At 41.1% G+C, this 12,094-nt stretch overlaps 1 protein-coding gene across 2 annotated transcripts; it reads right to left on the bottom strand.

Moving 5' to 3' along the window:
- Nucleotides 1–224: 224 nt before the first annotated feature.
- MGST1 (microsomal glutathione S-transferase 1) lies at nt 225–9,260 on the bottom strand. Of its 2 annotated transcripts, none has more exons than XM_036401496.2 (4): nt 9,136–9,260; nt 6,842–6,992; nt 5,937–6,031; nt 225–3,891 (listed from the first exon to the last, which is right to left on the bottom strand). In XM_036401496.2, the coding sequence occupies exons 2-4, from the start codon at nt 6,965–6,967 to the stop codon at nt 3,645–3,647; spliced, it is 468 nt and encodes a 155-aa protein (XP_036257389.1). In that variant the 5' UTR covers nt 6,968–6,992; nt 9,136–9,260; the 3' UTR covers nt 225–3,644. The 2 variants fall into 2 exon arrangements, with proteins under 2 accessions (XP_036257389.1, XP_036257387.1); XM_036401494.2 differs by having other exon boundaries at nt 9,119–9,246.
- Nucleotides 9,261–12,094: the final 2,834 nt, after the last annotated feature.

The raw sequence follows: 12,094 nt of genomic DNA, 5'->3' as shown, positions 1-12,094 counted from the left end.
TCTAGATTGAATTTGTTTCTGTAAATAACTAGGAATAGACACAGCTAAGTAATAATCAGTTTCAGGTAAATAGAATTTTTCCAAACCCTAGAGTTATTTGAGTTAAGAGCCCAGGCTTTTCTTCTGTATTTCGATGACAAGAAATTCTATCACTTACAGAAGCATTGACCCAGCTTCTTGAAATAAATACCTTGAAGGCGGTGAAGCTCAGACACACACTCATGTCTGAAAATTCCAGGAAATGTTTATTGTATCACTTATAGTTTTAAACACATTCTTCATTGTGACAGGACAAAAAGTCATGATCAAACAGCAAGTCCTTGCTCAGAGCTCTTCACCAGTCATGATCTCTCCCAACAACCCCGTGCCTTCAGTGCATGTGTCTGCAGCCAGGAAAACCAGCACAGTCATTTTGCCCAAAGGCTTTTAAGCAGTTACCCACACAAACAAAAATTAAACTGAGGAATTGCTCAGGTTCACACTTCTGAAACAAAGCAGCCCATGAAATTCCCTCAGAGATGAACTCAGCTAACCAAGGTTCTTGTCAGCTGGCATTTTGTGGTGTTTCATGGCCAACTGTTAAAAGCCACTTCAAAGATACACAACATACCTGGGAGAAGAACACAAAATGCCAGGAATAATGAGAAAAGAAACCCTGTAGTTTCTCCAGTTGCCCAAGACTGGTGGTGGGAATAATGGGCATAATAAACAGAAATGAAGCATAGAAGCTGATGGTTTGACCTCTTTTTCCATGGCTCTCATGGAGCAGCCCTTTCTGTACTTTCACCAGGTCAAAGGGAGCACACCTGCTGATAACAGTTCAGTTGTTTCATCAGTTACAGGTTACTCCATTTCATGGTTTTGCAAGAGGACCTGACACTAGCAGGCTGAAATCCACATGCATGTTTTAAAAGGTGAAAATCCAGTTTAGCCGAGCAATAAATTAACTAACACACTCTTTCTCCTTTGCTAGCTCCCCTGAAATACACCAACCTATCAAAATTTACAGCTGTACAACAGGCACAGTGCACCTCTACAGGGCAGGGAGCAGAGAAATGCAAGAGCTGTGTGACTAGGACCACTCCAACAGAGTTTTTGTGGAGCTGGCAGTCGGCATTTGATGGAATCTGGTAAGGCACATTTCCCAGATTGAGCACGTACCCCGCCCAGATGCACAGATGGTATTTGTGGGAGCAAAAGGAAAATAAAATATAGGTTTAAAATAAATGCAAGAGAAACACAGAATAATATTGAATCACTCTAGGTATTTCTAAGGGTTTCCAGTTATCTTTTCTACTTCTTAGCACATACGAGTGTATGTTCTGGGCTTTGCAACCACTGAGCAAATGGAAGGGATTTAAAACCAGTTTTGTTTCAAATATAAGATCGCAAAATTAAAGACATTCTCCAGGAATGAGATTTCTGTACAGAAGCTTGATGCAAAAGGAGCTGAAAATGCTGCTCCTGCATATGCCTGGCATTGATAACCAAGCTTGTCTGAAGAGCCTTTTCCATGCTGAATGAGAGGACTTTGCTGCTGAATTTCAATCAGGGCCCTCTGCAGGGTGGCTACATTTCCTTTGTTTGAAATGGATGAAAAGACACACAGCTAGGAGGAAGAGGCAAGCCATGAAGTAGTGAGGAAAGAGTTTTAGAAGCTGTTATGATGATATAAGGAAGCCAGAGTAGCCACAGACTGATGAAAGCTGGCAGGCTGTGACCATGAGTGGTTTGGGACACAGCTCCAGGTGGCAGCCTCACTCCTTCACCCTCCATCGCTGCTCCTTCCTAAACCAGAAGAGCTGCTGGCCTCTGTTACAACAATACCAAGGTGGCTGCTCTCAAGATCTCATAAAACCTAGCAGAGGAAGAAGGAACAGGAGAAAAACAGCACAGGTTGGAAGTGGTGGAGAGAGATGTGAGAAGAAACACAAAAGCCCACGTTTCCTGTTGGAGCCTCTGCTAACCCAGAGGTGCTGATGTGTGCTTACTCTGCCATGGCAACTATTGAAGCTCCCCAATGTTCAACTTTTAGTCATCTCCTCTCATCCTCCTTCTAGAGGATCCAGCTCTTTGTTATTTTACTCATTAGTTAGATTTAACTTTTGGTAAATCAATATTAACTTATTGATTTCAAGTTCCACCTTCTCCTCTTTGGCAGACATGATTCAAATACATCCAACTACTTACTTACTACACTTAAATTGCAATAAAAACCCTCTTTCTTTGGATTAATCCAGTCTCTCTGAAGTCTTCCCCATTCCTCCTGCCACCCTTCCGAGTTGCAGCCTAACACAACAGTGCACCAACCTCCACCTCACAACTGTGGGTAGGTAGGAAAGCCCTCCAGTGTTATTTCTTGCAGTACTACAACTACTGCTCCCATGCAAAAAGCAGAACAAAAATCTTTGATATGAGGAAGCAGCAGTGAGAACTCTCCATCTCCTCTCTGGAACTCTCAGTCTCCCTTATGGACACAGCTTCTGGGGTAGGAAAGGAAACCAAATGTGTTGTGCTCTGACTTCTGCCATTTAAAACTTCTCAATGACCAGCACACTGCATATAAAGACACTTGAAATCTCTGTCACTTGAGTGACAGAGACTCAAAATCTGGGTCACTTGAAGTCTCCTGCTATTATTTAATCCAGAGCTACTAAAGAACCCCAAAAATAACCAACCAAACAAAAAGAAGCCAAGGAAAAGTCTTTAAAGAATGTATTTCAAATTAACACATCATAGAAAAGATGTAAGCAAAGAGCAAAACTTCCTATCAGAAACATATTTATGACAGTATGACACATAAACTAATTATATATGTACATCTGGATTACTTGATAGCTACATTTGCAAGTGTCATTCATTTTATGCTGAATTTATTCAAAAATGAAAAAAAACATTCCTCTAACAAAGGGTCTACACTTCATCCAGTCACAAAATGAACATTTGCAGCAACTCCAGCAAAAATAATTACTTAAAATTTTTACTAGTTTCTCCAAAGAATTTAGCCCAAGTATGTTTTTCTTTTTAATCTATTCAACTGAAAGAAATGGAGCTGCAATGGTTTAGGTTTTTTAATCCCAAAGTGGATTATACAAACATTTTCATCAAAGATTTTTTTACTACAAGACTAGCATTACTGGTTATATCTTATTATTAAGGTAAGCTCTCTTCAAAGAACTGTATGATTGGAATCTCTTCCTGATACATAGTGACATGCTATTTGCTGGCTGCAGTGAGAAGAGTCAAAATGAAAACAAAAATACAAACAGGCTTTTTTTTTAATCTTGTCTTTATTGATTTAGACTTCAGAGCTACAGCCAAAAATAGTGCATCTGTAGAAAATTATCAAACACTCTATCAATACAGCATCATGGCATGTTTAGAATTGTAAGCACTTGACAAATCGCAAAGGGAACATCCAATCTAGTATTTGGCAGTGCAACCCATGCACAGGGAATACAGGGAGAAGGATTCTTTTTTTTTCCTCCAAAAAAATAAACACTTCTGAACAGGAACAAAAAGCTTTTGTTCAAAAGAAGAATTCCAGTTACCACGGAAGACTCATTGGCTCACTCAAGACATGATGGTACAGTGCCGGGAACTTTGTGTGGAATGTCGAAGGGGACACAGAAGCTACAGCTCTGCTACAGGAGCCACGCTGTCTTCAGGACTCTGTAGGCCATGGAGAAGGTCACTGAGTAGCCAACTGCCCAAGACAAACCTCTGCCAGGCTGGGGAAGAGGGATCAAGTATGCAAAAGTGTGAAAGATCCTAGCCCCTACAAAGATCCTGAAGTGCAGCAGGGCCGTGGACAGCTCAGGGCCACTCAGAGCATACAGCAGTCCAATGCCAACAAATGGGACAATGTTCTCCAGGTCATTCAGGTGGCCTCTGGAGAAAGAAGCAAAGTTAAAGTGTATTTTGTTGAATAAACCACTTCCAGCCTTATTATTTTTCAGCACCTTCAGAGCATGCCACTATTCAACAACTCTTGGCTTCCTCTGCAGAGGGGACCTGATTCATTACTGAAATGATTTTGGCATGTTCGCCTGACATCACTCTGGTCTCTCCTGCTGCACCCCACATTTTCAAGCTTCTGATCTTCTGTATGAAAGGTATTAGTTTTTCCCCAGGATCTTGGTAATACTAAGGACTTACATGAGGTGTCTGAGTGCAACTGGGTGTGCAAGAATGCAAAGTCAGGTAAGAAAAGAGGTAGCTGTTTTCTTGGAGCTTCTCTCAATTAACATCAATTAACTGGAGAGCTGTGACTGAAGCTATTACAGTTCATGGCCATGGCCTTAATCCCATAAATCCAGTTTGTGGTGTCCATAAAGAAAATATGAAATATCCTACATAGGAGCTGCTATGTTCATCAAATGTTCATGAAGTTCCATCATCTTGAAGAAGGTTATTTTTGAACATCTAACAGGTGTGACAGTTATGCTTTTCGTTCATTTTCTTCACTTTGAGCACTAAAATAGCTGAAAAAATGTTTCAAATTTTGAAACCTTAATTTACTAAAAATGTGTTGAGAATGAACTCACATATCTTGAAGTGTTCTTTCACACCCCTTCCTAAACCTTCCCAGCTCCCTTCACCTCTTTAGATAAATTATACTTCCAGCCCAATTTACTGATTGAAACAATGTCTAAGCCTAACTAATGATGCCAAATTTCAGAGTCAACTGGAATTAGGTCATGGCACTGTCTTGCAGCTGCTTTTAGAATATATTTATAATTACAAAGAAACATAGCCCTCCAGATTTTTTTATTCTCATTCCCCATAAAAGTACTCTGAAGAAAGTAATTCTTTTTCTTGAAAAAAAAAATCTCTTTTTCTCCACAAACTGAACACATTCCAATCACTTATACAAAAGAGAAGCCATGCTAAATTTATGTGGCATTATCTATTGCCATGAAGCTTGTAGGAGAAAATGTATTAAACTTCTACTAAGAACCACAGTTGGGAGGATAATAAGGATGCTGCAACACCAACATAGTAACTAGAACCAAGCTTACTTACTAGGTCTAGAGATGTCTGAGAAACTACACAAAACAGGATTTGAAAATTTAGTGTTTTAAAAATCTATTCTGTGAAAATTACATGCTGGTTGTCATTTCTCTACCACAACAGTTTGAGTTAAATGAGTGATAAAGTTAGTCTCAACTTAGCTGGTCTCTTACCATTTACGAAGAGAAAGGAATTACCCCTCACCATAAAAGTTCCCACTTTTATGTAACACCCATGAAATTAAGCAACAGCTTCCCTGAACTACTCAGGGGCACAAAAAGAAGAAGCAGAACATTTTTACAGCCCACTTAGATTAGGCTCTTCTTTCTGAGATTTTAATCCATAAGAGGCATACAGAAATATGCTTTGTGAAACAACAGCCATTATTTGCAAGGATGCAGTGTTCTTAAAACAGCACTGGTACATATTTTCAAGGTCTTCCCTAATGGAGGTTTAAACGAGAAGAGTTCACTGACATTCAAGTTTTTGCTACAGAAATAAACTTAGCTTCATCAAGGAATACTCCTATAGAAAGCATTCAATTAAAACTTTCCTTGTTAGTATAGGTGTATCAAACAGCATCCCAAAATTTAGGATTTTGGAAAATTTTGCCATGAGCTACATCAACTTATGGTTATATTTTACAGTGTACTCACCACTTTTACAGTGTACTCACCACCATCAGACAGGACACCACCCAAGAGTCAGCTATTATAACTAGACAGAGGCTTATTGTTTTTAGAATGCACAATGACCATTTGAACGTGGAATGGTTTATTCATTTAAACTAATTAATGTATTAGATTGCTACATACAGCACCATGAAACACACACAAGCTTGACCAAGAATGGGGTGAAATTAACTCCTTGATTTAATATTAGTCTCTTATTTAAAATAACTTTTTCAGGTTCCTATGTATTACCTGCGTACACGTTCAACATCTGGATCAGTCCTCAGGAATTTCTTAGCACTCTCCCCTTTTCCAAATGATGCTGTATCTTCTGGGTTGACAAATGCCTGTTTCAAACACAAGCACACAAGTGACATTAGTAGCCAAAATGTTTTATCCAGTCAAAGCAGCTTGCTATAAAGGTCACTCTTTTTGCCAATGCCTCAATAACCTCACTTAACTTACCTGAAGTTAAAAGCACAGGGAATAATACAATGTTTGCTGCTTTCTTGAGCCCAGCCTGTACATTTGTGTGCTGACAAATTAATGCAATGCAATTTATGCACTTAAATAAAGCCTTCTTGTGAGATGAACAAGCCTGCAGTAACCCCAGTAGGCTGACCGAACATAGGCACCTACAAGGTGGAAGCTCTCAAGTCTCTTTTTCACCATTCCTGACAAATTATCTGAAAGTCCTTTTGGATCCCTTCCTTCTGCAGAAGCCTACACAGCAACAGCATCAACAGCCTTATTCCCATTCTCATTTATGACCAAGGAAGTGTCTCCCTTTCCTCTTAGGTACAAATTCTTACACTTACATGACCCATTATTACCTCAAAATACTGCAAGATACTACTTGAAAAGAACATTTAATTCAGGCAGTGCAGACTCAATGTACAGTTGATTTCTCCCTGCTGACACATGTAGTAACAGATGCATTCTGTGGACTGCTAAGGCAGATACAAGTCAAGAAAATATTTTGATTTTAGGAGAGCTACATGATTGCTTTCCAAGGCAGCCTTGATCCCAATTTGTGAAATATCCTCAGTCTCAGAATTCTAGAGATGCATATATATATATATATATATACATGAGATCTCTGTATTTCAATATAAACGGTCAGTCTGTTCTCCCAGCCAGTATTTCCAAAAGATTACCTTCCTTGTGATCCTGAAGTATGCTGTTATCAGACTCATTAGCATCATCTTCAGAAGAACAATGGCTGTGTAAGTAGCGTAAGCCCGGAAGACTTCATTGTCAATTAACTGAGTCGATTTGGCCATTTCTCCCCCTTCTCACTGATGACCTCTAAAAAACATTAAAAGTTAGTTAAAAAAAAAAGACATCGTTGCAATCCAAAGTTCTGACAAAAACATTCTGCTAATAGCCTTGTTTTTTTAGCATCACTGCAATTACAGCATGATTCTGCCACCGTGGAAAGTTTCTTTTTAAGCAATTTTCTACCCTTTTTTTTTTTCACAATAGCATAATATAATACCTTAAGATGATAAATTATAATATTTTGCTTCCATTATAAGTGCTTATTAAACTGTCAAAGTACAAACTACCAAAATATTTAATGTAATTGCAGAAACAACACTTAGTCACAGAAATTAGTACTCTTCTGAAATAACACAAGGATTTAGACCAATTTTAGACCAATTCATTTGAATTAGCAAATTTCCCTAAGCAGTTACCAGGATAGGAGGAGTATGTGACAATACTATGAACTATGAAATGTAAAGAAGAAAATTAGTATTGCCTACCCTTTTTTGTGTGTAAAATGACACAATTATAATTGCACTTCAGCTTTCAAACTAACCAGTATCTTCCTACCCAGCAGTAACTTGTGATCAAACCGAGTTAAACATGCATTTTTCCCCTTTGAGACCTTGTTCTTAAAAATTGCTTTTAGCATGACTCACAGGCAAAGATTAAGTTGTAATGACAAAAAGGAGAGGACTATTTCTGCTTTTATCATGGGAGGTTTAAACTAATGAAGTCTCTTTCCAATGAGACCGTACCAAATCCACAATCCTATGGAGGCAGTACCTTTTATCAACACCAGGAAGTTAAGAGGTGCTGAGGAGTGAATGCAGGTGGAAAAAAAAGCACATCCCCGTGCACATTTAATTTTTGCACTGCCCAGACCCAGGCTTTTTCCTCACCAAGTGCTTCAACCATGCATTTAGTGACTAGGAATCCATACAACTAGGATGTCTTAGCTTCACTAGAGACCCAAATAAATGATTTTTTTTTTGTTACAGCTAACTCACTTCCTGCGATATAATTTTAACAATAGTAATAAAAATGTTAATATTCACTTGATTACACTTTTAACAACCTCTCATCTCCCTTTCAGCACAGTCAGCTATTGCCAAACAAGGGGAACTTGATGAGCAAAGAGCACGATGGAAGACTTGCTCTGAAGGCGTGTCCTCGTTGAGGAACCGGGCAGGATGGAGGTAAGTAGATGTTTACTCAGTGAAAACAAAGCTCAAACAAGCCTTGCCTGGACCTGCCTGCTGTGGTGATGGGACTCTGCTCCCTCTTTTATCCTTGGGTCACTGGGCCCAGCACAGGGTCTGCACACCCTGGGAAATTAATTCAATGTAACTCTCCCTCCTCTCTCACTACAGTCCAGCTTCCCAAACAGCGGCTTGGCGAAGGCCCCTCTCAGAAATGGACAGTAACTGTTCCCATTCATTTTAACAATCTCGTTAACATGTTACAACAGAACTGTCCCGCTACTCTTAACTTTGTATCACAGCAAAAAGCACACAGTGCTCCACACAACAAAAAATAAAGTAAATCCGCGGCGCCAGAGCATTTTCCCCTAAACTATGCTGTAAATGCAGCCAAGGATGATGCCAAGTCATTGGCATGGGACAGCGTTCAGCAGCACTTTGGGAGCTTCACCACATTTATCCATCTCCCCTCGCTGCCCTCCGAGCTCCCGGCATGCCCAGCCCAGGCCCTGCCTTCAGTACAAAATGGAAGGGCACCGAAAAACCCGGGATTTCAGCGCCAGCGGAAACCGCAAAAACAAGCCCCAAATACACAAACAGCACGGGGTTTGAAGGGATATGCCCATTACGGTCACAAACAGCCTGACGTACAGGGGTAGTAGTAATAATAATAATGGTAATAATAATGGTATGGCTCCGCAGCCGCCGTGCTCAGACCCTCCCGCCGCCCCCGCCACGCGTGTCCCGGGGCCGCGGGCGGCCACGGGCCCACGGGGGCCGCTTTTTGTGCGTGTTTCAAACGCGACTTCTCCAAGCGCCGTGTGGCCGCTGGCTCCGCTCCCAATCCAGCTGCAGATTTCCGGCCCGGCCCCCGGCAGATGCCGCCTCCCCGGGTGGCCCCTCACGCCGCGCTCCCCGCACCGCCCTCCCGTACCCGGGCGGGCTCGGACCCCGCAGCGCCCGCACCTCGGCCGTGCCCGCACCTCGGCCGTGCCCGCGGCGATCCGAGCCCCGCTGCTCCCCGGCGGACACTGAGGCTCGGCCCGGCCCGGCCCCGCCTCGCCCCGCCGGCCGCGGAGGCGGGTCCCGCCCGGGCCGCCCTCACGGAGCCCCGCGGGCTCGGGGCGGGAGCGGCGAGTCAGGCCCGGAGCATGGCAAAACTGGGAGGAAGAGAGGGAAAACGTGTGAGAACGAGCGAGGGAAAGCTCTGCTGTCTGAACACCCTTGGGCAGAGGGAAGCAAAGGCTGTCACCCAGACAGACACTCGTAGTGACAGCCAAGTCCAGCGATTGTGCAAATTCCCAAGAGGGCTCAAACCTTACCTAAAATCTCAGTATTTCGTCCCTCCCTTGTTCTGGTGGGCCTTAACTTTTACCAAAGGGCAAGGAAATGAAACTTGTATTGCCAAGCTGCTTGTATTGCCAAGCCATCAGCACTGTTCCAATAGATATGCATCGTATTGCTTTGCAAAGTGAAACAGAAAATAAAGGAATTCTGAAACTGACCACAGAGTTCTCATACCAGTGTGCTACAGTGTGATGAATGGAGGCAGCCTGGTGTCCGAGCTTACCCGTGGTTCTTCAGGGAGAATTATGCTATCCCCACAGCACTCCTCTTCAACAGGAGCAATGCTTGTGACTAAGCAGCTCATGATAAGCAAGACTGAAAAAAATAGACATAAATGTACTCAGATGCCTAGAAAGGGTCCGAAGCTAATCCTAAAGATGTGTACACCATAGGAAAGGGATTCAAATTTTAAATCTGCGTTCTTATGAAAAAATCTCTACTCTTAGGTACATACATTCCGTGCTCACTGATGTTGTTTCTGTGCTTCATGCCATGTACTGTCATGTCATGTCAAATTCCTGTGTAACTCTTCTCTAAAATCATAAACCACAGTAAAACTCATTTGAGCAAGAGCTCAAGTTTTAACAATCTTGTTAACATGTTATAACAGAACTGTCCTGCTAGTCTTAAATTTGTATCACACTTCTGTAGCATCAGAACTGTTTTGAAATTCTCATAGGGGTTGGGTTCAACAGCCTTCGTTCTCACTAAGAACATGGCAAACTGTGTTTCTGCTGAAATCAACCAAAAAACTCACAGGAGCATGGGTCCATCCCAGCGAATAGATTTATTTCTAAAACATGGAAGAATTTCTGCAGCTCATGCCTTAATTCAATGCAGGAATTGTGTCTTCATAGTTTTTTTACCACGCCTAACACATATCATGATCACATGGTGTGACTGAAATGAAACTAATTATCTTCTCTTGCCACCTTTTTGTTTGTTTGGCATTCTAATCCTTACTCACAGTCAGTTTAAAAAGCAGATAAACCTATTAAGTTAACAGTAAAACTAAACACACATTATTACACTTGAGAAGAAAAGCTGGTAATTGATTTACACAAGTTCTCATAACTACACCTGGAAACAACAGAATACCAGAAAAAAGGTGATTTTCATTCTTTGTAGGTAGTATATAAAAAGAAGCAAAAATGCGTGTAGAAATTCTACTATTTGCATGCTTTCCTTTGGATTTTGCATTCCAGTTTTTCAGATTCTGGAAATTCTGATTGATTTATGTGACTTTAAAAAAGCCCTTCTGAAACTGAGAAAGCTACTGTACTCACAGTCTTTGAATTTTGAGGCAAACATCTTGTTAATTTTTTCCTACCCTCTTTGAATACCTCTAATTCTGAGAAAGAAGATTAGGAGGAAGGACGAAGGACAGGAAGGGATGAAAAAGAAGAAAGAAGGTGAAAAGAGAAAGAATTTTTAAAACAAAGCAGGGTAGGGAAAAATATGAAAGAGAGAAAAATACAAACAAAATGAGAAGGAGAAGGCAACAAAAGATAAGAGAAAGAATAAAAAGAAAAAGATAAAAGAGACTAAAAAATAAAAGGAAATGTTAACAAAAGGAAATTTTAAAGATTTAAAAAGAAGAGATTTAAAAAAAATTAAAGTAAGACTGAAACAAAGAGGGGGAAAAAGAAAGGTAGAGAGGGAAAAAAGAAAGAAAGAAACAAGAGAAGCCAAGATTTCTTGCAGACCCTGAACCACTTAAAAGGTTCAGGTTCTTAGAAGGAAGGCTCTTTGAGGGCAGAGAATAAGAAGAGTCCCAAAGTGGGGCCATAGCCTGTAAAGCAGAAGTGAACTTGTGCCCAAGGTCTATTTTCTCCTCTACAGCATAAAGTGCCTGCAGAACATTTGGACAGGTCTGTGAGGCAGGATCTGAGTGAGGCTGGATGCATAACTGTGCTGGTAGTTGCTCCTGAGGGGCCCATTCCCACAGTTCTTACTCCTGTGAATTGTCCCTCGGATGCTAATGGGATGACTCCTGTAAATCAGGGATGCCACATCAGCCCAGAGCCCAGGGTTGTAGTGATCATGAAGGGTTTGATCTTGCAAGCCTCATTCATGTCAGCAACCCTTTTTCATGACAATTTTCCCATCGGCTTGAAGAACTATCCGTGTAGCCAGAGACAGTAGAATCAGGACATGAGTTTAGGGGCAGCATAAAAGTAGGAATAAAAGAGTTTTTCATTTAACCTCCAGCAAGGAATGGATACTCCCCTAGAAGGCCAGATAAGTGCAGTCATTCTCTTTTAACTGCAGGGAGGGCAAAAGAGAGGCAAGTATTGATCAGACTTTTTCTGTCCTGTCTCCTTCTCATGCTCCATCTATTCACCATAATTAGAGTGGTAAAGAAGGTAGCAACAGTACATTTTCACCACACCTCAAGCTTTTGTTCACCACCCCCTTGCTTATATAGATCAGTTTTTTCTTCAAATAAAACTGGCAAATTATGCCTGCTTCATTAAATAAACCAGTGCTTTGCAGAGCATGGTGAACACTAATCAGATCATGAATAAGATCCAATCCATATTTTAACTTAAAATCTGAAATGCTGTTTAAATACTACAAGAAAATTGTTACAAA

The sequence above is a fragment of the Molothrus ater genome, chromosome 5, assembly GCF_012460135.2.
Source record: "Molothrus ater isolate BHLD 08-10-18 breed brown headed cowbird chromosome 5, BPBGC_Mater_1.1, whole genome shotgun sequence".
Lineage (NCBI taxonomy): Eukaryota > Metazoa > Chordata > Aves > Passeriformes > Icteridae > Molothrus > Molothrus ater.
Note: the sequence above shows the minus strand (reverse complement) of the source record. Positions and strands in the feature narration are given on the sequence as shown.

What these genes read in the sequence shown, in the direction of transcription:
- MGST1 (XM_036401496.2), bottom strand. Translation starts at nt 6,967, where the DNA reads ATGGCCAAATCGACTCAGTTAATTGACAATGAAGTCTTCCGGGCTTAC. An exon ending in ACTTCAGGATCACAAGGAAG is followed by an intron (nt 6,032 to 6,841) that starts GTAATCTTTTGG and finishes TGTTTGAAACAG; the next exon opens with GCATTTGTCAACCCAGAAGA. An exon ending in GATGTTGAACGTGTACGCAG is followed by an intron (nt 3,892 to 5,936) that starts GTAATACATAGG and finishes TTCTTTCTCCAG; the next exon opens with AGGCCACCTGAATGACCTGG.